Here is a 24,913-nt window from a genome sequence, read left to right as displayed (position 1 = left end):
TGATAAAAGAAAAAATAACCCGTGGCTCACAAGTGGCATAATCAAATCAATCAACAATAAATATGAATATGAAAAGAAATTTAGGTTTGGGCTAGTTACAAAGGAAGCAGTTAAGAGGTACTCATCAGTGCTTACTAGTATCATAAGAAAAGCTAAACTTTCATATTATGAAACTAGATTCAAAGAAGCAAAATGCAACATGAAAAGCACATGGAAAACCATCTCTAATATCCTAGGAACTAAACAACACTCCCACAACCAGATAACACTCTTTAAGGATGGCCTTACACCGTCATCTGATTTAGAAATGGCGAATGAATTTAATAGCTTCTTTTCATCGGTTGGGGCTAACCTTACCAGTAAAATCCCACAGACTCGGACACATATCAACACATATCTCTCAGGCAGCTATCCAAACTCTCTTCTCCTCTCACCAGTCAGCCCGTCAGATGTTGTGTCCATCATACACTCACTAAAAACCAAAGCTGGAAATAAATCAGGTTGTATCTGCACAAAGTGTAGTGGTGCAACGCCAGTGTTCACCCTACCTGCCCTCCCACACCTGGCTAGTGTTCACCCTACCTGCCCTCCCACACCTGGCCAGTGTTCACCCTACCTGCCCTCCCACACCTGGCCAGTGTTCACCCTACCTGCCCTCCCACACCTGGCCAGTGTCCACCCTACCTGCCCTCCCACACCTGGCCAGTGTTCACCCTACCTGCCCTCCCACACCTGGCCAGTGTTCACCCTACCTGCCCTCCCACACCTGGCCAGTGTTCACCCTACCTGCCCTCCCACACCTCACCAGGTTCACCCTACCTGCCCTCCCACACCTGGCCAGTGTTCACCCTACCTGCCCTCCCACACCTGGCCAGTGTTCACCCTACCTGCCCTCCCACACCTGGCCAGTGTCCACCCTACCTGCCCTCCCACACCTGGCCAGTGTTCACCCTACCTGCCCTCCCACACCTGGCCAGTGTCCACCCTACCTGCCCTCCCACACCTGGCCAGTGTTCACCCTACCTGCCCTCCCACACCTGGCCAGTGTTCACCCTACCTGCCCTCCCACACCTGGCCAGTGTTCACCCTACCTGCCCTCCCACACCTGGCCAGTGTTCACCCTACCTGCCCTCCCACACCTGGCCAGTGTTCACCCTACCTGCCCTCCCACACCTCGCTAGTGTTCACCCTACCTGCCCTCCCACACCTGGCCAGTGTTCACCCTACCTGCCCTCCCACACCTGGCCAGGTTCACCCTACCTGCCCTCCCACACCTGGCCAGGTTCACCCTACCTGCCCTCCTCCGGCTCGTCAGCGTTAACCCTACCTGCCCTCCCACACCTGGCCAGTGTTCACCCTACCTGCCCTCCCACACCTGGCTAGTGTTCACCCTACCTGCCCTCCCACACCTGGCCAGGTTCACCCTACCTGTCCTCCTCCGGCTCGTCAGCGTTAACCCTTACCTTTTCCCGGTTAACCCGGTTTCTTACCTCTTTCCTTTTTCTCCCCCATCATCCCACCCCCATTGGTCCCCCACTTGGTTCCTACCCTCATTCCCCTCGTCACCTCTTCTGTCAAAAAATTACTTTCCACTGAAAACTCTAGGTGGAGCACACCAAATATTTCGCAATTTACCCAATAGAAATCATACGTGGTTTCTTTTAGTATTTAACTTAGGCCAACCCCCGACCAGCCTATGTCCGTCCCGTACCTCAGACCATTTCCCCTGCAAGGTTGGGTGCGGCTGGCGCCAAGCATCTGACCGCCAACATTGGATACACAGACAAACAGACAGTCTCTCTTAAATATGTTGTTGGGATAGTTTTAATCGGGTTCGTGACCTGTGATTGTGGTTTCTGGCTCTAGAGTTTCTTCAAAATAAAATCTAAATGAAGGTTGGATATGAAAATATTTATTACTTTTATTCAGAATTATTTTTTGTGAAATAATTCCCATTCCAAAACTATTGGTTTATGGTGAATTGTGGGTATAAGTTTGTGATCTTGGATGGTGTCAGCAGTGTCCAGGAGTGAAATTGTTGGTTATACTTAATTCTGAATTCCAGGAAAGATTGTCTGAACCGTTATGTGCTGCACTTCTGTTAGATATTCTGTATATTCGACTAAGAAAATATATAATAAAGTATCAACACCATACTGTTGGCTTCATGGTATTGTCAAAGACACAGATGTCAATTTTGTACATAATTGGCTAATACGGCTCCAGAAGTGAACAATCTCTGCACAATACAGTTTCCATATGAGGAAATAAGCCGTGTTCACGCACCATAACCCAAAAGTCAACACGACATTGATTACTTGACTTATATTAAAATATAGACAAGTTTTATGTTATAAAACAAAACGGGAAAGATGAGGAATAACCCAAAAATAAATTTATTATTAGTTTTCAGTCACAAAATTTATTTATTTCACTATTTAACAAATACAACTTGTGTTGATAAAGTAAATTTTGTATGTTTTGTATTTCCAGGTGACGAAAACCCGACGAAGTTTTAAAGACAGATGGACATCGTAGAAAGTCTTTAATAATAGAAAAACTAAGACATAAATAACTTCGTATTATTTATTAATAATCAATGACCTGAAAACAAAATTAAATAAAATAACCAATAAAACTGGGAAGCAATAATGCTCACATCCAACAAGGATAAAGTCACGACTAAGTTATTGTCTGGCCTGGAATGTGATTAATTGTGTATTGTAATATAAACAAGTGGAGAAAAATTTTTGGGAAATGATTAAGGTGTGGAGATTTTAATTAAATATCTCGCTCATATATGAATAGTGTAACAAAGCCTGACACAATTCTTGTCAATAAATTATGTTGTCAACTGTGAACCCACATGGTTAATGTTTTAGTAAAAGAAACTTACCGTTGGCTTCTGACTGCTGTTGTTAAACTTGACCAAGGCAGTGTGAATAGTGAACCATAAAGCTCAATATGTCCTCCACAATGCCAGTAGATTTTAACAGACTGCGGTATGAACTAGCTGTGACTAAGGCAGGACGACACGCGCTAGCAAGTGTGTTTATGTGGTCGTACCGGGGCACCTTCCCAGTAGTGACTTACCTCACTCAGGACTTGGGGTACACCAATGCTCAGTACAGGCGTGTCTTCGATGATCACCAGAGGGATAAACTCGAAGCTTCCTCTGACGCGGCAACTTTTGACATCACCCTGTTGTATAAACTCCTGCAACGTGTGAGTGGTCTGGCTGTGAAGGATGACCCCACGTGGACCACTCCAGGGCCTCAGGGACCATCACTTGAACACCTCATTTACAGCCTGAAGCAACACCGAAACACGTTGGCCCATGATAATGTGAGAATAACGGAGCAAGACCTGAAGAATAAGCTGACGGATCTCACTGATTTAATGACGAAGATGTTGGTTGAGGCCGGCAACAAGTGGAGGATAGACCGCCAGGATGTGGACCTGGCGAGCAGAGATGCCACAGAGTATATTGATGGACTGCGAGCAAAGATCAGAGAGCCACTGGATCCCTCAGAGGTGGATTATTTAGCTCAGCTCCACCAAGATATTAAGGTGTTCAAAAGCCACATCACAGAAGAGGTTAAGCAGAAGAGCAAGGAGGAGCTAACTGACGGGTATAAACTGCTGTACCAGATTGTTCCCGCACCCTGGCTCCTCCTCAACATTAACCACAACCCAAGTCTTGCTTTTACACGACTGCGACTCCTTGAAGATCCTGTCATAGGGGCAAGACCCTCCCACGCTGCCAAGGGGCAAGATATAAACTATGAAGACATCTTGAGTATGAGACGAGAGGACGGAAGAGTCCCTCAGTGTGTCCTCCTGACGGGGGAAGGTGGTATGGGCAAGACAACTTTACTCAAGCTCATCCTCGAGAAGTGGGTAAAGGACCCTGCTGCCATATGTCACCTGGGCACTGTGGAACTCGTTTTCTATGTACAGTGCAGGGACACACATCTTAATACCTTCGATGATCTCCTCCGCCAGTTGCTGCCTCAAACACTTAGTGCTTCTGACGCTGACTTCCAACTGTTTAAGGAGATAATCTTGAGCTTAAATATATTAGTCCTGATTGACGGCTACGACGAGGTCAACGACCATTCAGGAAGGCTGGTGAAGGAGCTGTTGCACCTGCCTGGCAAGGATGTGAGGTTGGTGATAACCACACGGCCGGGGTGGGACCAACAACTGTCACAGCTCGTCCCACACACCAGACCTCGCTACAACATCCTCGTCTTGGGCATCACTCCAGAACGTCGCGTGGAGTTCGCCGAGAGAACCATCAAGGTGCTGGTGGAGGAAGAGGGCCAACGGAGTGTCATCACAGGGAGGTTTACCCAGCGGCTGGAGCAGATGAGTCAGTTCCTGGGTGAGTACCTCAACACTCCACTCACCTTGACCTTGTTGGCGCTGCTGTGTGTCGAGGCTCCAGAAGAATTTAACAACCTCACCACAAACACTCAAGTCTACGAGAAGATTCATGACTTCATAACCAGAAAACTGGTGTCCAGACTCACAGAAAAACACGTTACTGACCCTAAAGGAAAATGTGACCAGTTTCTGTTGTTCTTGGAAGAGATTAGTTTAAGAGGGATCCAGAGGCAGGAGTACGACCTTTGGTCGGAGACGGAAGCGGAGATTAGGGAGAAGTGTGACACTCTGGGACTGCCGCAGGAGGAGGTCTTGTCCAACTATTTCACAAGAATCAGCTACCGTCGGGGCCTCAATGTGGTGTGGGTGTTTGGCTATTTTCACGCCAGGTATCAGGAGTATTGTGCCAGCAGGGGGCTGGTCGCTCTCTTGTTGAGGGCTGAGCAAGACCGAGGTGATCCAGCATCACACCGTGTGTCAGGGGAAAGGTCTATAATCGTTGACCTCTTGGTGGATGTTGTACGAAAGGAAAAACGCTCCTTGAGAGATCACCTGAGAGGGTCAAAGTTTGATATTAGCGACATGCATCGTGAGCTTTGGGAGCGCCCCAGATGGCAGACCATTTTAGTCAGCACTACCGGCGTGCTGTGTGCCCGGGGAGTAGAGCACAGGTTCATTACTCACATAATAGACCTGTGCGAGATGGGTACACGTTCGACTGACGAGCTGTTGAAGCATGTAGCAGAGTCCCGCGGAAGTGAGCACGTCATCCAAGCCGTGTGTGAGAAGCTGCGTACAGAACAAGAGTGGGAAATAGTGAGTGTTGACTCGTGTGTTGTCCTGCCGCTTGTTCTTAAGAAGGTGACACCTAAGAACATTTACCTAATCATAAACGATTCATCCCAACTAAAGCAGCGCCTGTCTACACTGTCAGTGCTGGCAACAATGAAGGTAACCATATCCTTAGTTCTTGACTATAGTTTAGACAGCAAAGAGAGATGTGTTATAACAAAACAATGTTTGGAGAGGCTGACAGCCCCCGGCAGTAAGTGTACCTTAGAGCAGTTTGTTGGTGTCTTGTCTGGGGCAGCCATACCCCACCTGCCTCACACCCTCGTGAGCCTCACCCTGGACCTCACACTACACCAACTGACCGTCCTCATCCGTCACCTGCCTCACCTTCCTCACCTGCAGTATCTTGGTAAATATTCATATTTTCCACCATAATTTTTAGGGTTATTTATTAATACCAAAATTACGCAAAGGGCTTCATTCGTCATGTTTAATATAGTAATTTAGATTTACATTGTTTACATATATGTTTACAACCTTATGGACGAAAGATTCCTTATATTGTTTACAAACATAATCACCTTAAGGGAGACAAACACCTTATATTGTTTACAAATATAGTCACCTTAAGGGAGACAAACACCTTATATTGTTTACAAATATAGTCACCTTAAGGGAGACAAACACCTGATATTGTTTACAAACATAATCACCTTAAGGGAGACAAACACCTTATATTGTTTACAAATATAGTCACCCTAAGGTTGACAAACACCTTATATTGTTTACAAATATAGTCACCTTAAGGGTGACAAACACCTTATATTGTTTACAAATATAGTCACCTTAAGGGTGACAAACACCTTATATTGTTTACAAATATAGTCACCTTAAGGGTGACAAACATTCTACTTTGATTACAAATATAGACTTATTAAGGGCGACTACTCCATGAATAATAAATTTTCGAAACATTCCGCTGCTGTATATATTCTTGTGCATAAATAATTTCATGAAGTATTTAGCGACGCCAAACTTTTGGTTCAGATGACTTACCACTTTGACTTTGACTCGTGGTACAGATCTCCTTTCACTGTGACCTAATTCCTGTTCAAGATGACCTTTCACTGTGACCTAATTCCTGTTCAAGATGACCTTTTACTGTGACCTAATTCCTGTTCAAGATGACCTTTCACTGTGACCTAATTCCTGTTCAAAATGACCTTTCACTGTGACCTAATTCCTGTTCAAAATGACCTTTCACTGTGACCTAATTCCTGTTCAGGATGACCTTTCACTGTGACCTAATTCCTGTTCAAGATGACCTTTTACTGTGACCTAATTCCTGTTCAGGATGACCTTTCACTGTGACCTAATTCCTGTTCAGGATGACCTTTCACTGTGACCTAATTCCTGTTCAAAATGACCTTTCACTGTGACCTAATTCCTGTTCAAAATGACCTTTCACTGTGACCTAATTCCTGTTCAGGATGACCTTTCACTGTGACCTAATTCCTGTTCAAGATGACCTTTCACTGTGACCTAATTCCTGTTCAAGATGACCTTTCACTGTGACCTAATTCCTGTTCAGGATGACCTTTCACTGTGACCTAATTCCTGTTCAGGATGACCTTTCAGTGTGACCTAATTCTTGTTCAGGGTGACCTTTCACTGTGACCTAATTCCTGTTCAAGATGACCTTTTACTGTGACCTAATTCCTGTCCAAGATGACCTTTCACTGTGACCTAATTCCTGTTCAGGATGACCTTTCTCTTTGACCTAATTCCTGTTTAAGATGACCTTTTACTGTGACCTAATTCCTGTTCAAGATGACCTTTCACTGTGACCTAATTCCTGTTCAAGATGACCTTTCACTGTGACCTAATTCCTGTTCAAGATGACCTTTCACTGTGACCTAATTCATGTTTAAGATGACCTTTTACTGTGACCTAATTCCTGTTCAAGATGACCTTTCACTGTGACCTAATTCCTGTTCAGGATGACCTTTCACTGTGACCTAATTCCTGTTCAAGATGACCTTTCACTGTGACCTTGATCCCTTGGTTAATTAGACCTTCTGTAACTTTGATCCTTAATTCAGGTGACCCATCTATCCCTGTGACCTTGATACTTGGTCCAGACGACCTTTCACTGTGACCTTGACTTAGTTTATATGACCTTCTAATGCGACCTTGACGATTGATAAAGATGACCATGACTGTGACCTTGACCATGATACAGATGACCTTGACCATTGACACAGATGACCTTGACTGTGACCTTGACCATTGATACAGATGACCTTGACTGTGACCTTGACCATTGACACAGATGACCTTGACTGTGACCTTGACCATTGACACAGATGACCTTACCATTGATACAGATGACCTTGACCATTCATACAGATAAACTTGACAGTTGATACAGGTAACCTTGACTGTGACCTTGACCATTGATACAGATGACCTTGACCATTGCCACAGATGACCTTGACCATTGATACAGATGACCTTGACTGTGACCTTGACAATTGATACAGATGACCTTGACCGTGGCTTTTAAAAGCTATTAATACATAGTTTAGATGCTATTAATACTGTCCAAAATACGGACTTGTCATCAGGTAATAAACCCAGCAGTAAGGTGAGTGGATGGCTCAGTATGTCTTCTTGTTATATCTTAGAACATAACAGTAACGACAGTGACTGTATCTCAGTGTATGTCTTCAGACATTACCCTGGACGTCAGGGGCTACGTGGACCCGGACACCACGGGCTACGTGGACCCGGACACCCTGGACGTCAGGGGCTACGTGGACCCGGACACCCTGGACACTCTGCCGTACCAGGGGAGGGCGCTCCGCCTGACCATCTGGCGGGACCTCACTGATGACGACCGCACCATAGACTGGTGCTGCCACCTGGCGGCTCAGCTGTGTCCTCCCTCAAGAGGAGGGTATACTCTCCTGGACTTCCCTATCACGCGTCTCACCAGTACGTATTGACGACATTTTAACACGTGAATATCTGTAACTCAGTTGTTTAATTCACAGTGCTTCCAGTGGTTTCAAAAATATTTTTACATTAAAAGTCATGAATTAAAGAACTTATAAGGCTTCTTGAGTAACTTTGAGCACCGTTTAGCGACCAAGAATATTCATTAAGCAAGCTTCACTGCTTATAAGATAACACTGATCAATATTTAGCCCAACATTGTCTTGCTTAATACAAGCTAGATTTACTTGATATAAGTTTTCTTTGGCATGAGTGTGTGACATAGACAGGTGTGGGTGGGGAGAGTAGCCAGGTGTGGGCTTTAGTGTTCCCTCTCATGTGCAGGTGTGGGTCGGGAGAGTAGGCAGGTGTGGGCTTCCGTGTTCCCTCTCATGTGCAGGTGTGGGTGGGGAGAGTAGCCAGGTGTGGGCTTTAGTGTTCCCTCTCATGTGCAGGTGTGGGTGGGGAAAGTAGCCAGGTGTGGGCTTTAGTGTTCCCTCTCATGTGCAGGTGTGGGTGGGGAGAGTAGGCAGGTGTGGGCTTTAGTGTTCCCTCTCATCTATAGGTGTGGGGAGGGAGAGTAGCCAGGTGTGGGCTTTAGTGTTCCCTCTCATGTGCAGGTGTGGGTGGGGAGAGTAGCAGGTGTGGGCTTCCGTGTTCCCTCTCATCTACAGGTGTGGGTCGGGAGAGTAGCCAGGTGTGGGCTTTAGTGTTCTCTCTCATCTACAGGTGTGGGGAGGGAGAGTAGCCAGGTGTGGGCTTTAGTGTTCCCTCTCATGTGCAGGTGTGGGTCGGGAGAGTAGCCAGGTGTGGGCTTTAGTGTTCCCTCTCATGTGCAGGTGTGGGTGGGGAGAGTAGCAAGTGTGGGCTTCCGTGTTCCCTCTCATCTACAGGTGTGGGTCGGGAGAGAAGCCAGGTGTGGGCTTCCGTGTTCCTTCCCATCTGCAGGTGTGGGGAGGGAGAGTAGCCAGGTGTGGGCTTCCGTGTTCCCTCTCATCTGCAGGTGTGAGTCGGGAGAGTAGCCAGATGTGGACTTCCGTGTTCCCTCTCATCTACAGGTGTGGGTCGGGAGAGTAGCCAGGTGTGGGCTTTAGTGTTCCCTCTCATGTGCAGGTGTGGGTCGGGAGAGTAGCCAGGTGTGGGCTTCCGTGTTCCCTCTCATCTACAGGTGTGGGTCGGGAGAGTAGCCAGGTGTGGGCTTTAGTGTTCCCTCTCATGTGCAGGTGTGGGTCGGGAGAGTAGCCAGGTGTGGACTTCCGTGTTCCCTCTCATCTACAGGTGTGGGTCGGTAGAGTAGCCAGGTGTGGGCTTTAGTGTTCCCTCTCATGTGCAGGTGTGGGTCGGGAGAGTAGCAAGGTGTGGGCTTCCGCGTTCCCTCTCATCTACAGGTGTGGGTCGGGAGAGTAGCCAGGTGTGACAACGTTTGTTTTCATGTATTAGCTACGTTATTGTGTGGTTGTAAATAAGTTGCCACAACTTACTGCACAACTTTGGCCAAACAATTTTGAGACCGTGTCGCAACCTTAAATGTTGCATAAAAATCGTTTTCCTGATTGATGGAATATATATATAAAATGTAGAAATATTTAAAAAATATATTTTTACATATACTAGAAATAAAACTGAAGCATAATAAAAGGCAGGTTAAAAATATTTTATTCATTACTTTCACTTAATGGAGAATCCATGGTAGTCGTGGTTGATGGTTGCGGTGGATGATGATAGTGTTTGTTGATGGTTGTGGTGGTTAATTGTTGTGGTGGTTGATGGTTGTGGTGGTTGATTGTTGTGGTGGTTAATGGTTGTGGTGGTTGATTGTTGTGGTGGTTAATGGTTGTGGTGGTTGATTGTTGTGGTGGTTAATGGTTGTGGTGGTTGATTGTTGTGGTGGTTAATGGTAGTGGTGGTTGATGGTTGTGGTGGTTGATTGTTGTGGTGGTTGATGGTTGTGGTGGTTGATTGTTGTGGTGGTTGATGGTTGTGGTGGTTGATGGTTGTGGTGGTTGATTGTTGTGGTGGTTGATGGGTGTGGTTGGGGGGTTAATTGCAGTGGTGGTTGTTGTGGTTCGTGATGGTAGTGGTTGATTGTTGTACTTTATGTAGTGGCGATTGTTGGTTATAGTTCGCGTGGGTGGTGGTTTATTGTGTTGTTTGGTGGTAGTGGTGGTTGATTGTTGGTGGTAGTGGTGGTTGATTGTTGAGGTTGTTGGTGGTGGTTCATGGTTGTTGGTGGTTGATAGTTGTGGTTGGTGGTAGTGGTTGTTGATAGTAGTGGTTGAGGGCAGTGGTAGATGGTGGTTGTGGTCGTTTGTGGTTGATTGTACTGGTAGTTGTTGAGGTTCGTGATATTGGTGGTTGATTGTTGTATTTTGTGGTAGTGGTGGTTGATTATATTTGGCAGTAGTGGTGTTTGATTGTTGTTGGTGTGTAGGGGTGGTTGATTGTTGTGGTTGGTGTTGGTTTATGGTTGTTGTTGATAGTAGTGGTGGTTGATTGTTGTGGTTGTTGATGATTGAGGTGGTTGATGATTGTTTAGGTTAATGGTTATTGATGGTGATGGTTATTGATAGTAGTTGAAATTGAAATTGAAATAAGTTTATTGAGGTAAAATACTCACAAAGGGATGAGGCAGCTCAAGCTATTCTCACCCCGTTCAGTACAACGTGTTCATACATATATAGACACACATCACAAACAATAAACATATTACCGAACATTCTGAGAGATAAGCATATACATTTCCACCTTTACACAAGTAGTATGGTATCAGACGTACATACAAATACTTTTATGACTTAGGTATACTGTATAGACAATTTGCAAGACACATGCAGACAATTCAACAAAAGATTACAGTCTTGGTGCAAAATTCTTATATCTCTCCAGAATATCATCAACCTTTCCGTTGTGACACATCCAGGCTATTTGTTCAGGAACAGTCCTTATCTCAGTGTTTCTATATACATTAATCAACGGACAATCAAAAACATAATGGGCAAGGGTGTGAGACCTTAACACACCCCATAGTTGACACTTCGTGTCATTATCATGAACATCTATCCCATATTCCCAGTAATATTTGTACCCAAGCCTGAGCCGCATGTACACAGAGTCACTCCAAGCATTTCTCCTTTTACCATAAGTGAAATGGGTGTTTTGACTTACATACATGTAGTGTTGCATGGTTTGACTTCCCTCATACATTATACCTCTCCTCGCCACTTCTGCCTGTGCCTGAATATTTCTGATTTTGCTTCTTATTTGTCTCATTGTGAATTCACATTCGATGTCAACTTGTGGTTTTAATGTGGTACGTTTGGCCATGTCATCCGCCACCTCGTTGAGCACTATTCCAACATGAGATGGAATCCACATGAACTTCACATTGTGACCTTTCAGCTGTATCTCAGTTATCCTTTTCTTACAATCCTCAACTATGGACATGAAGACTGGATTTCGACTGTTTAAGGACTCAAGTGCTCCTCGGCTATCAACAAATACACAAACATCTTTGTCGTCATGACGTACTTCCTCCAAACACGCCAGAATGGCCTACAGTTGAGCACTGATAGTAATGGTGGTTGGTTGTTGTAGTTAGAGGAGGAGGTCGAGGAGGAAGGAGGAGGAGTAGGGAGGAGAAAGAGGAGGTAGGAGGAGGTCGAGGGGGAAGGATAAGGTCGAGGAGGAAGGAGAAGGTCAAGGAGGAAGGAGAAGGTCGAGGAGGAAGGAGAAGGTCGAGGAGGAAGGAGAAGATCGAGCAGGAAGGAGAAGGTCGAGGAGGAAGGAGAAGGTCGAGGAGGAAGGAGAAGGTCGAGGAGGAAGGAGAAGGTCGAGGAGGAAGGAGAAGGTCGAGGAGGAAGGAGAAGGTCGAGGAAGAAAGAGGAGAAGGTCGAGGAGGAAGGAGAAGGTCGAGGAGGAAGGAGAAGGTCGAGGAGGAAGGAGAAGATCGAGCAGGAAGGAGAAGGTCGAGGAGGAAGGAGAAGGTTGAGGAGGAAGGAGAAGGTCGAGGAAGAAAAAGGAGAAGGTCGAGGAGGAAGGAGAATGTCGAGGAGGAAGGAGAAGGTCAAGGAAGAAAAAGGAGAAGGTCGAGGAGGAAGGAGAAGGTCGAGGAGGAAGGAGAAGGTCGAGGAGGAAGGAGAAGGTCAAGGAGGTAGGAGAAGGTCGAGGAGGAAGGAGAAGGTCGAGGAGGAAGGAGAAGGTCAAGGAGGAAGGAGAAGGTCGAGGAGGAAGGAGAAGGTCGAGGAAGAAAGAGGAGAAGGTCGAGGAGGAAGGAGAAGGTCGAGGAGGAAGAAGAAGGTCAAGGAGGAAGGAGAAGGTCGAGGAGGAAGGAGAAGATCGAGCAGGAAGGAGAAGGTCGAGGAGGAAGGAGAAGGTCGAGGAGGAAGGAGAAGGTCGAAGAAGAAAAAGGAGAAGGTCGAGGAGGAAGGAGAAGGTCGAGGAGGAAGGAGAAGGTCAAGGAAGAAAGAGGAGAAGGTCGAGGAGGAAGCAGAAGGTCGAGGAGGAGAAGGTGTTGGTGGTGGCTGTTGGTTGTTGTTAGTGGATATTGATGGTTGAAGAACATAGAAGGATTAGGAAAAATAAGGAAGGAGGAACGAGAAGGAAGTTTAAGGTAGGAGTAGGAAGATTACGGAAGGAGCAGTGGTGGAGAGTGGTGTGTGACAGTGGTGGAGAGTGGTGTGTGACAGTGGTGGAGAGTGGTGTGTGGCAGTGGTGGAGAGTGGTGTGTGACAGTGGTGGAGAGTGGTGTGTGACAGTGGTGGAAAGTGGTGTGTGACAGTGGTGGAGAGTGGAGTGTGACAGTGGTGGAGAGTGGTGTGTGACAGTGGTGGAGAGTGGTGTGTGACAGTGGTGGAGAGTGGTGTGTGGCAGTGGTGGAGAGTGGTGTGTGCCAGTGGTGGAGAGTGGTGTGTGCCAGTGGTGGAGAGTGGTGTGTGGCAGTGGTGGAGAGTGGTGTGTGCCAGTGGTGGAGAGTGGTGTGTGACAGTGGTGGAGAGTGGTGTGTGACAGTGGTGGAGAGTGGTGTGTGCCAGTGGTGGAGAGTGGTGTGTGACAGTGGTGGAGAGTGGTGTGTGACAGTGGTGGAGAGTGGTGTGTGGCAGTGGTGGAGAGTGGTGTGTGCCAGTGGTGGAGAGTGGTGTGTGACAGTGGTGGAGAGTGGTGTGTGACAGTGGTGGAGAGTGGTGTGTGCCAGTGGTGGAGAGTTGTGTGTTGCAGTGGTGGAGAGTGGTGTGTGGCAGTGGTGGAGAGTGGTGTGTGACAGTGGTGGAGAGTTGTGTGTGGCAGTGGTGGAGAGTGGTGTGTGTCAGTGGTGGAGAGTTGTGTGTTGCAGTGGTGGAGAGTGGTGTGTGGCAGTGGTGGAGAGTGGTGTGTGACAGTGGTGGAGAGTGGTGAGTGGCAGTGGTGGAGAGTTGTGTGTGACAGTAGTGGAGAGTGGTGTGTGGCAGTGGTGGAGAGTGGGGAGGGGCAGTGGTGGAGAGTGGTGTGTGACAGTGGTGGAGAGTGGTGTGTGACAGTGGTGGAGAGTGGTGTGTGACAGTGGTGGAGAGTGGTGTGTAACAGTGGTGGAGAGTGGTGTGTGACAGTGGTGGAGAGTGGTGTGTGGCAGTGGTGGAGAGTGGTGTGTGCCAATGGTGGAGAGTGGTGTGGGCCAGTGGTGGAGAGTGGTGTGTGGCAGTGGTGGAGAGTGGTGTGTGACAGAGGTGGAGAGTGGTGTGTGACAGAGGTGGAGAGTGGTGTGTGACAGTGATGGAGAGTGGTGTGTGACAGTGGTGGAGAGTGGTGTGTGACAGTAATGGAGAGTGGTGTGTGGCAGTGGTGTGTGACAGTGGTGGAGAGTGGTGTGTGACAGTGGTGGAGAGTGGTGTGTGGCAGTGGAGGAGAGTGATGTGTGACAGTGGTGGAGAGTGGTGTGTGACAGTGGTGGAATGTGGTGTGTGCCAGTGGTGGAGAGTGGTGTGTGACAATGGTGGAGAGTGGTGTGTGACAGTAATGGAGAGTGGTGTGTGACAGTGGTGGAGAGTGGTGTGTGACAGTAATGGAGAGTGGTGTGTGACAGTGGTGGAGAGTGGTGTGTGGCAGTGGTGGAGAGTGGTGTGTGACAGTGGTGGAGAGTGGTGTGTGACAGTAATGGAGAGTGGTGTGTGACAGTGGTGGAGAGTGGTGTGTGGCAGTGGTGGAGAGTGGTGTGTGACAGTGGTGGAGAGTGGTGTGTGACAGTGGTGGAGAGTGGTGTGTGACAGTGGTCGAGAGTGGTGTGTGACAGTGGTGGAGAGTGGTGTGTGGCAGTGGTGGAGAGTGGTGTGTGGCAGTGGTGGAGAGTGGTGTGTGACAGTGATGGAGAGTGGTGTGTGGCAGTGGAGGAGAGTGGTGAGTGACAGTGGTGGAGAGTGGTGTGTGACAGTGGTGGAGAGTGGTGTGTGGCAGTGGTGGAGAGTGGTGAGTGGCAGTGGTGGAGAGTGGTGAGTGACAGTGGTGGAGAGTGGTGTGTGACAGTGGTGGAGAGTGGTGTGTGACAGTGGTGGAGAGTGGTGAGTGACAGTGGTGGAGAGTGGTGTGTGACAGTGGTGGAGAGTGGTGTGTGACAGTAATGGAGAGTGGTGTGTGGCAGTGGTGGAGAGTGGTGTGTGACAGTAGTGGAGAGTGGTGTGTGACAGTGGTGGAGAGTGGTGAGGGGCAGTGGTGGAGAGTGGTGTGAGACAGTGGTGGAGAGTGGTGTGTGATAGTGGTGGAGAGTGCTGTGTGATAGTGGTGGAGAGTGGTGTGTGACAGTGGTGGAGAGTGGTGTGTGACAGTGGTGGAGAGTGGTGTGTGACAGTAGTGGAGAGTGGTGTGTGACAGTGGTGGAGAGTGGTGAGGGGCAGTGGTGGAGAGTGGTGTGAGACAGTGGTGGAGAGTGGTGTGTGATAGTGGTGGAGAGTGCTGTGTGATAGTGGTGGAGAGTGGTGTGTGATAGTGATGGAGTGGTGTGTGACAGTGGTGGAGCGTGGTGTGTGACAGTGGTGGAGAGTGGTGTGTGGCAGTGGTGGAGAGTGGTGTGTGACAGTGGTGGAGAGTGGTGTGTGACAGTGGTGGAGAGTGGTGTGTGGTAGTGGTGGAGAGTGGTGTGTGACAGTGGTGGAGAGTGGTGTGTGACAGTGGTGGAGAGTGGTGTGTGGTAGTGGTGGAGAGTGGTGGGTGACAGTAATGGAGAGTGGTGTGTGGCAGTGGTGGAGAGTGGTGTGTGGCAGTGGTGGAGAGTGGTGTGTGACAGAGGTGGAGAGTGGTGTGTGACAGAGGTGGAGAGTGGTGTGTGACAGTGATGGAGAGTGGTGTGTGACAGTGGTGGAGAGTGGTGTGTGACAGTAATGGAGAGTGGTGTGTGGCAGTGGTGTGTGACAGTGGTGGAGAGTGGTGTGTGACAGTGGTGGAGAGTGGTGTGTGGCAGTGGAGGAGAGTGATGTGTGACAGTGGTGGAGAGTGGTGTGTGACAGTGGTGGAATGTGGTGTGTGCCAGTGGTGGAGAGTGGTGTGTGACAATGGTGGAGAGTGGTGTGTGACAGTAATGGAGAGTGGTGTGTGACAGTGGTGGACAGTGGTGTGTGACAGTAATGGAGAGTGGTGTGTGACAGTGGTGGAGAGTGGTGTGTGGCAGTGGTGGAGAGTGGTGTGTGACAGTGGTGGAGAGTGGTGTGTGACAGTAATGGAGAGTGGTGTGTGACAGTGGTGGAGAGTGGTGTGTGGCAGTGGTGGAGAGTGGTGTGTGACAGTGGTGGAGAGTGGTGTGTGACAGTGGTGGAGAGTGGTGTGTGACAGTGGTCGAGAGTGGTGTGTGACAGTGGTGGAGAGTGGTGTGTGGCAGTGGTGGAGAGTGGTGTGTGGCAGTGGTGGAGAGTGGTGTGTGACAGTGATGGAGAGTGGTGTGTGGCAGTGGAGGAGAGTGGTGAGTGACAGTGGTGGAGAGTGGTGTGTGACAGTGGTGGAGAGTGGTGTGTGGCAGTGGTGGAGAGTGGTGAGTGGCAGTGGTGGAGAGTGGTGAGTGACAGTGGTGGAGAGTGGTGTGTGACAGTGGTCGAGAGTGGTGTGTGACAGTGGTGGAGAGTGGTGAGTGACAGTGGTGGAGAGTGGTGTGTGACAGTGGTGGAGAGTGGTGTGTGACAGTAATGGAGAGTGGTGTGTGGCAGTGGTGGAGAGTGGTGTGTGACAGTAGTGGAGAGTGGTGTGTGACAGTGGTGGAGAGTGGTGAGGGGCAGTGGTGGAGAGTGGTGTGAGACAGTGGTGGAGAGTGGTGTGTGATAGTGGTGGAGAGTGGTGTGTGATAGTGGTGGAGAGTGGTGTGTGACAGTGGTGGAGAGTGGTGTGTGACAGTGGTGGAGAGTGGTGTGTGACAGTAGTGGAGAGTGGTGTGTGACAGTGGTGGAGAGTGGTGAGGGGCAGTGGTGGAGAGTGGTGTGAGACAGTGGTGGAGAGTGGTGTGTGATAGTGGTGGAGAGTGCTGTGTGATAGTGGTGGAGAGTGGTGTGTGATAGTGATGGAGTGGTGTGTGACAGTGGTGGAGCGTGGTGTGTGACAGTGGTGGAGAGTGGTGTGTGGCAGTGGTGGAGAGTGGTGTGTGACAGTGGTGGAGAGTGGTGTGTGACAGTGGTGGAGAGTGGTGTGTGGTAGTGGTGGAGAGTGGTGTGTGACAGTGGTGGAGAGTGGTGTGTGACAGTGGTGGAGAGTGGTGTGTGGTAGTGGTGGAGAGTGGTGGGTGACAGTAATGGAGAGTGGTGTGTGGCAGTGGTGGAGAGTGCGGAGGGGCAGTGGTGGAGAGTAGTGTGTGAGTGGTGGAGAGTGGTGAGGGGCAGTGGTGGAGAGTGGTGTGTGGAAGTGGAGGAGAGTGGTGTGTGAGTGGTGGAGAGTGGTGTGTGACAGAGGTGGAGAGTGGTGTGTGACAGTGGTGGAGAGTGGTGTGTGGCAGTGGTGGAGATTGGTGTGTGATAGTGGTGGAGAGTGGTGTGTGGCAGTGGTGGAGAGTGGTGTGTGACAGTGGTGGAGAGTGGTGTGTGACAGTGGTAGAGAGTGGTGTGTGACAGTGGTGGAGAGTTGTGTGTGGCAGTGGGAGAGAGTGGTGTGTGACAGTGGTGGAGAGTGGTGTGTGACAGTGGTAGAGAGTGGTGTGTGACAGTGGTGGAGAGTTGTGTGTGGCAGTGGTGGAGAGTGGTGTGTGACAGTGGTGGAGAGTGGTGTGCGACAGTGGTAGAGAGTGGTGTGTGACAGTGGTGGAGAGTTGTGTGTGGCAGTGGTGGAGAGTGGTGTGTGTCAGTGGTGGAGAGTAGTGTGTGGCAGTGGTGGAGAGTGGTGTGTGACAGTGGTGGAGAGTGGTGTGTGACAGTGGTGGAGAGTTGTGTGTGGCAGTGGTGGAGAGTGGTGAGGGGCAGTGGTGGAGAGTGGTGAAGGGCAGTGGAGGAGAGCGGTGAGAGGCAGTGGTGGAGAGTGGTGTGTGGCAGTGGTGGAGAGTGGTGTGTGGCAGTGGTGGAGAGTGGTGAGGGGCAGTGGTGGAGAGTGGTGTGTGGCAGTGGTGGAGAGTGGTGAGGGGCAATGGTGGAGAGTGGTGTGTGGCAGTGGTGGAGAGTGGTGTGTGGCAGTGGTGGAGAGTGGTGTGTGACAGTGGTGGAGAGTAGTGTGTGACAGTGGTGGAGAGTGGTGTGTGACAGTGGTGGAGAGTGGTGTGTGACAGTGGTGGAGAGTGGTGTGTGGCAGTGGTGGAGAGTGGTGTGTGACAGTGGTGGAGAGTGGTGTGTGACAGTGGTGGAGAGTGGTGTGTGGCAGTGGTGGAGAGTGGTGTGTGACAGTGGTGGAGAGTGGTGTGTGACAGTGGTAGAGAGTGGTGTGTGACAGTGGTGGAGAGTTGTGTGTGGCAGTGGTGGAGAGTGGTGTGTGACAGTGGTGGAGAGTGGTGTGTGACAGTGATGGAGAGTGGTGTGTGATAGTGGTGGAGAGTGGTGTGTGGCAGTGGTGGAGAGTGGTGTGTGACAGTGGTGGAGAGTGGTGTGTGACAGTGGTGGAGAGTGGTGTGTGGCAGTGGTGGAGAGTGGTGTGTGACAGTGGTGGAGAGTGGTGTGTGACAGTGGTGTGTGAAAGTGGTGGAGAGTGGTGTGTGACAGTGGTGGAGAGTGGTGTGTGACAGTAGTGGAGAGTGGTGTGTGACAGTGGTGGAGAGTGGTGAGGGGCAGTGGTGGAGAGTGGTGTGAGACAGTGGTGGAGAGTGGTGTGTGATAGTGGTGGAGAGTGCTGTGTGATAGTGGTGGAGAGTGGTGTGTGATAGTGATGGAGTGGTGTGTGACAGTGGTGGAGCGTGGTGTGTGACAGTGGTGGAGAGTGGTGTGTGACAGAGGTGGAGAGTGGTGTGTGACAGTGGTGGAGAGTGGTGTGTGACAGTGGTGGAGAGTGGTGTGTGGTAGTGGTGGAGAGTGGTGTGTGACAGTGGTGGAGAGTGGTGTGTGACAGTGGTGGAGAGTGGTGTGTGGTAGTGGTGGAGAGTGGTGTGTGACAGTAATGGAGAGTGGTGTGTGGCAGTGGTGGAGAGTGCGGAGGGGCAGTGGTGGAGAGTGGTGTGTGGCAGTGGTGGAGAGTGGTGGGTGGCAGTGGTGGAGAGTGGTGTGTGACAGTGGTGGAGAGTGGTGTGTGGCAGTGTTGGAGAGTGGTGTGTGGCAGTGGTGGAAAGTGGTGTGTGACAGTGGTGGAGAGTGGTGTGTGAGTGGTGGAGAGTGGTGAGGGGCAGTGGTGGAGAGTGGTGTGTGGAAGTGGAGGAGAGTGGTGTGTGAGTGGTGGAGAGTGGTGTGTGACAGAGGTGGAGAGTGGTGTGTGACAGTGGTGGAGAGTGGTGTGTGGCAGTGGTGGAGATTGGTGTGTGACAGTGGTGGAGAGTGGTGTGTGGCAGTGGTGGAGAGTGGTGTGTGACAGTGGTGGAGAGTGGTGTGTGACAGTGGTAGAGAGTGGTGTGTGACAGTGGTGGAGAGTTGTGTGTGGCAGTGGGAGAGAGTGGTGTGTGACAGTGGTGGAGAGTGGTGTGTGACAGTGGTAGAGAGTGGTGTGTGACAGTGGTGGAGAGTTGTGTGTGGCAGTGGTGGAGAGTGGTGTGTGACAGTGGTGGAGAGTGGTGTGCGACAGTGGTAGAGAGTGGTGTGTGACAGTGGTGGAGCGTTGTGTGTGGCAGTGGTGGAGAGTGGTGTGTGTCAGTGGTGGAGAGTAGTGTGTGGCAGTGGTGGAGAGTGGTGTGTGACAGTGGTGGAGAGTGGTGTGTGACAGTGGTGGAGAGTTGTGTGTGGCAGTGGTGGAGAGTGGTGAGGGGCAGTGGTGGAGAGTGGTGAAGGGCAGTGGAGGAGAGCGGTGAGAGGCAGTGGTGGAGAGTGGTGTGTGGCAGTGGTGGAGAGTGGTGTGTGGCAGTGGTGGAGAGTGGTGAGGGGCAGTGGTGGAGAGTGGTGTGTGGCAGTGGTGGAGAGTGGTGTGGGGCAAGTGGTGGAGAGTGGTGTGTGGCAGTGGTGGAGAGTGGTGTGTGGCAGTGGTGGAGAGTGGTGTGTGACAGTGGTGGAGAGTAGTGTGTGACAGTGGTGGAGAGTGGTGTGTGACAGTGGTGGAGAGTGGTGTGTGACAGTGGTGGAGAGTGGTGTGTGGCAGTGGTGGAGAGTGGTGTGTGACAGTGGTGGAGAGTGGTGTGTGACAGTGGTGGAGAGTGGTGTGTGGCAGTGGTGGAGAGTGGTGTGTGACAGTGGTGGAGAGTGGTGTGTGACAGTGGTAGAGAGTGGTGTGTGACAGTGGTGGAGAGTGGTGTGTGGCAGTGGTGGAGAATGGTGTGTGACAGTGGTGGAGAGTGGTGTGTGACAGTGATGGAGAGTGGTGTGTGATAGTGGTGGAGAGTGGTGTGTGGCAGTGGTGGAGAGTGGTGTGTGACAGTGGTGGAGAGTGGTGTGTGACAGTGGTGGAGAGTGGTGTGTGGCAGTGGTGGAGAGTGGTGTGTGACAGTGGTGGAGAGTGGTGTGTGACAGTGGTGTGTGAAAGTGGTGGAGAGTGGTGTGTGACAGTGGTGGAGAGTGGTGTGTGACAGTAGTGGAGAGTGGTGTGTGACAGTGGTGGAGAGTGGTGAGGGGCAGTGGTGGAGAGTGGTGTGAGACAGTGGTGGAGAGTGGTGTGTGATAGTGGTGGAGAGTGCTGTGTAATAGTGGTGGAGAGTGGTGTGTGATAGTGATGGAGTGGTGTGTGACAGTGGTGGAGCGTGGTGTGTGACAGTGGTGGAGAGTGGTGTGTGACAGAGGTGGAGAGTGGTGTGTGACAGTGGTGGAGAGTGGTGTGTGACAGTGGTGGAGAGTGGTGTGTGGTAGTGGTGGAGAGTGGTGTGTGACAGTGGTGGAGAGTGGTGTGTGACAGTGGTGGAGAGTGGTGTGTGGTAGTGGTGGAGAGTGGTGTGTGACAGTAATGGAGAGTGGTGTGTGGCAGTGGTGGAGAGTGCGGAGGGGCAGTGGTGGAGAGTGGTGTGTGGCAGTGGTGGAGAGTGGTGGGTGGCAGTGGTGGAGAGTGGTGTGTGACAGTGGTGGAGAGTGGTGTGTGGCAGTGTTGGAGAGTGGTGTGTGGCAGTGGTGGAAAGTGGTGTGTGACAGTGGTGGAGAGTAGTGTGTGAGTGGTGGAGAGTGGTGAGGGCAGTGGTGGAGAGTGGTGTGTGGAAGTGGAGGAGAGTGGTGTGTGAGTGGTGGAGAGTGGTGTGTGACAGAGGTGGAGAGTGGTGTGTGACAGTGGTGGAGAGTGGTGTGTGGCAGTGGTGGAGATTGGTGAGTGACAGTGGTGGAGAGTGGTGTGTGGCAGTGGTGGAGAGTGGTGTGTGACAGTGGTGGAGAGTGGTGTGTGACAGTGGTAGAGAGTGGTGTGTGACAGTGGTGGAGAGTTGTGTGAGGCAGTGGGAGAGAGTGGTGTGTGACAGTGGTGGAGAGTGGTGTGTGACAGTGGTAGAGAGTGGTGTGTGACAGTGGTGGAGAGTTGTGTGTGGCAGTGGTGGAGAGTGGTGTGTGACAGTGGTGGAGAGTGGTGTGCGACAGTGGTAGAGAGTGGTGTGTGACAGTGGTGGAGAGTTGTGTGTGGCAGTGGTGGAGAGTGGTGTGTGTCAGTGGTGGAGAGTAGTGTGTGGCAGTGGTGGAGAGTGGTGTGTGACAGTGGTGGAGAGTGGTGTGTGACAGTGGTGGAGAGTTGTGTGTGGCAGTGGTGGAGAGTGGTGAGGGGCAGTGGTGGAGAGTGGTGAAGGGCAGTGGAGGAGAGCGGTGAGAGGCAGTGGTGGAGAGTGGTGTGTGGCAGTGGTGGAGAGTGGTGTGTGGCAGTGGTAGAGAGTGGTGAGGGGCAGTGGTGGAGAGTGGTGTGTGGCAGTGGTGGAGAGTGGTGAGGGGCAATGGTGGAGAGTGGTGTGTGGCAGTGGTGGAGAGTGGTGTGTGGCAGTGGTGGAGAGTGGTGTGTGACAGTGGTGGAGAGTAGTGTGTGACAGTGGTGGAGAGTGGTGTGTGACAGTGGTGGAGAGTGGTGTGTGACAGTGGTGGAGAGTGGTGTGTGGCAGTGGTGGAGAGTGGTGTGTGACAGTGGTGGAGAGTGGTGTGTGACAGTGGTGGAGAGTGGTGTGTGGCAGTGGTGGAGAGTGGTGTGTGACAGTGGTGGAGAGTGGTGTGTGACAGTGGTAGAGAGTGGTGTGTGACAGTGGTGGAGAGTTGTGTGTGGCAGTGGTGGAGAATGGTGTGTGACAGTGGTGGAGAGTGGTGTGTGACAGTGATGGAGAGTGGTGTGTGATAGTGGTGGAGAGTGGTGTGTGGCAGTGGTGGAGAGTGGTGTGTGACAGTGGTGGAGAGTGGTGTGTGACAGTGGTGGAGAGTGGTGTGTGGCAGTGGTGGAGAGTGGTGTGTGACAGTGGTGGAGAGTGGTGTGTGACAGTGGTGTGTGAAAGTGGTGGAGAGTGGTGTGTGACAGTAATGGAGAGTGGTGTGTGGCAGTGGTGTGTGACAGTGGTGGAGAGTGGTGTGTGACAGTGGTGGAGAGTGGTGTGTGACAGTGGTGGAGAGTAGTGTGTGACAGTAATGGAGAGTGGTGTGTGACAGTGGTGGAGAGTGGTGTGTGACAGTAATGGAGAGTGGTGTGTGACAGTGGTGGAGAGTGGTGTGTGACAGAAATGGAGAGTGGTGTGTGACAGTGGTGGAGAGTGGTGTGTTGCAGTGGTGGAGAGTGGTGTGTGACAGTGGTGGAGAGTGGTGTGTGACAGTGGTGGAGGGTGGTGTGTGACAGTGGTGGAGAGTGGTGTGTGGCAGTGGTGGAGAGTGATGTGTGACAGTGGTGGAGAGTGGTGTGTGACAGAGGTGGAGAGTGGTGTGTGACAGTTGTGAAGAGTGGTGTGTGGCAGTGGAGGAGAGTGGTGTGTGACAGTGGTGGAGAGTGGTGTGTGGCAGTGGTGGAGAGTGGTGTGTGACAGTGGTGGAGAGTGGTGTGTGACAGTGGTGAAGAGTGGTGTGTGACAGTGGTGGAGAGTGGTGTGTGGCAGTGGTGGAGAGTGGTGTGTGACAGTGATGGAGAGTGGTGTGTGGCAGTGGAGGAGAGTGGTGTGTGACAGTGGTGGAGAGTGGTGTGTGGCAGTGGTGGAGAGTGGTGTGTGACAGTTGTTGAGAGTGGTGTGTGACAGTGGGGGAGAGTGGTGTGTGACAGTGGTGGAGAGTGGTGTGTGACAGTGGTGGAGAGTGGTGTGTGGCAGTGGTGGAGAGTGGTGTGTGACAGTGGTGGAGAGTGGTGTGTGACAGTAGTGGAGAGTGGTGTGTGGCAGTGGTGGAGAGTGGTGTGTGACAGTAGTGGAGAGTGGTGTGTGACAGTGGTGGAGAGTGGTGAGGGGCAGTGGTGGAGAGTGGTGTGAGACAGTGGTGGAGAGTGGTGTGTGCTGGTGGTGGAGAGTGGTGTGTGATAGTGGTGGAGAGTGGTGTGTGATAGTGATGGAGAGTGGTGTGTGACAGTGGTGGAGAGTGGTGTGTGACAGTGGTGGAGAGTGGTGTGTGACAGAGGTGGAGAGTGGTGTGTGACAGTGGTGGAGAGTGGTGTGTGACAGTGGTGGAGAGTGGTGTGTGGCAGTGGTGGAGAGTGGTGTGTGACAGTGGTGGAGAGTGGTGTGTGACAGTGGTGTGTGAAAGTGGTGGAGAGTGGTGTGTGACAGTAATGGAGAGTGGTGTGTGGCAGTGGTGTGTGACAGTGGTGGAGAGTGGTGAGTGACAGTGGTGGAGAGTGGTGTGTGGCAGTGGAGGAGAGTGGTGTGTGACAGTGGTGGAGAGTGGTGTGTGACAGTGGTGGAATGTGGTGTGTGCCAGTGGTGGAGAGTGGTGTGTGACAATGGTGGAGAGTGGTGTGTGACAGTAATGGAGAGTGGTGTGTGACAGTGGTGGAGAGTGGTGTGTGACAGTAATGGAGAGTGGTGTGTGACAGTGGTGGAGAGTGGTGTGTGGCAGTGGTGGAGAGTGGTGTGTGACAGTGGTGGAGAGTGGTGTGTGACAGAAATGGAGAGTGGTGTGTGACAGTGGTGGAGAGTGGTGTGTGGCAGTGGTGGAGAGTGGTGTGTGACAGTGGTGGAGAGTGGTGTGTGACAGTGGTGGAGGGTGGTGTGTGACAGTGGTCGAGAGTGGTGTGTGACAGTGGTGGAGAGTGGTGTGTGGCAGTGGTGGAGAGTGATGTGTGACAGTGGTGGAGAGTGGTGTGTGACAGTGGTGGAGAGTGGTGTGTGACAGTTGTGAAGAGTGGTGTGTGGCAGTGGAGGAGAGTGGTGTGTGACAGTGGTGGAGAGTGGTGTGTGGCAGTGGTGGAGAGTGGTGTGTGACAGTGGTGGAGAGTGGTGTGTGACAGTGGTGAAGAGTGGTGTGTGACAGTGGTGGAGAGTGGTGTGTGGCAGTGGTGGAGAGTGGTGTGTGACAGTGATGGAGAGTGGTGTGTGGCAGTGGAGGAGAGTGGTGTGTGACAGTGGTGGAGAGTGGTGTGTGGCAGTGGTGGAGAGTGGTGTGTGACAGTTGTTGAGAGTGGTGTGTGACAGTGGTGGAGAGTGGTGTGTGACAGTGGTGGAGAGTGGTGTGTGACAGTGGTGGAGAGTGGTGTGTGGCAGTGGTGGAGAGTGGTGTGTGACAGTGGTGGAGAGTGGTGTGTGACAGTAATGGAGAGTGGTGTGTGGCAGTGGTGTGTGACAGTGGGGGAGAGTGGTGTGTGACAGTGGTGGAGAGTGGTGTGTGACAGTGGTGGAGAGTAGTGTGTGACAGTAATGGAGAGTGGTGTGTGACAGTGGTGGAGAGTGGTGTGTGACAGTAATGGAGAGTGGTGTGTGACAGTGGTGGAGAGTGGTGTGTGGCAGTGGTGGAGAGTGGTGTGTGACAGTGGTGGAGAGTGGTGTGTGTCAGAAATGGAGAGTGGTGTGTGACAGTGGTGGAGAGTGGTGTGTTGCAGTGGTGGAGAGTGGTGTGTGACAGTGGTGGAGAGTGGTGTGTGACAGTGGTGGAGGGTGGTGTGTGACAGTGGTGGAGAGTGGTGTGTGGCAGTGGTGGAGAGTGATGTGTGACAGTGGTGGAGAGTGGTGTGTGACAGTGGTGGAGAGTGGTGTGTGACAGTTGTGAAGAGTGGTGTGTGGCAGTGGAGGAGAGTGGTGTGTGACAGTGGTGGAGAGTGGTGTGTGGCAGTGGTGGAGAGTGGTGTGTGACAGTGGTGGAGAGTGGTGTGTGACAGTGGTGAAGAGTGGTGT

At 51.3% G+C, this 24,913-nt stretch overlaps 1 protein-coding gene across 2 annotated transcripts in view; it reads left to right on the top strand.

The window, feature by feature from the left end:
* The window catches only part of LOC123770443 (uncharacterized), a 254,733-nt gene that overhangs the window by 27,134 nt on the left and 202,686 nt on the right, over positions 1-24,913 (top strand). For both annotated transcript variants that reach the window (XM_069301690.1, XM_069301691.1), the window contains exons 2-3: positions 2,494-5,590; positions 7,915-8,178. In XM_069301690.1, coding sequence (XP_069157791.1) covers positions 2,965-5,590; positions 7,915-8,178 — 2,890 coding nt within the window. In that variant the 5' untranslated portion in view covers positions 2,494-2,964. The remainder of the gene's footprint in view (positions 1-2,493; positions 5,591-7,914; positions 8,179-24,913) is intronic.

This window comes from Procambarus clarkii, chromosome 46 (assembly GCF_040958095.1).
Source record: "Procambarus clarkii isolate CNS0578487 chromosome 46, FALCON_Pclarkii_2.0, whole genome shotgun sequence".
Lineage (NCBI taxonomy): Eukaryota > Metazoa > Arthropoda > Malacostraca > Decapoda > Cambaridae > Procambarus > Procambarus clarkii.
The sequence above is the reverse complement of the archived record's forward strand: the minus strand, read 5'-3'. Positions and strand labels throughout refer to the sequence as shown.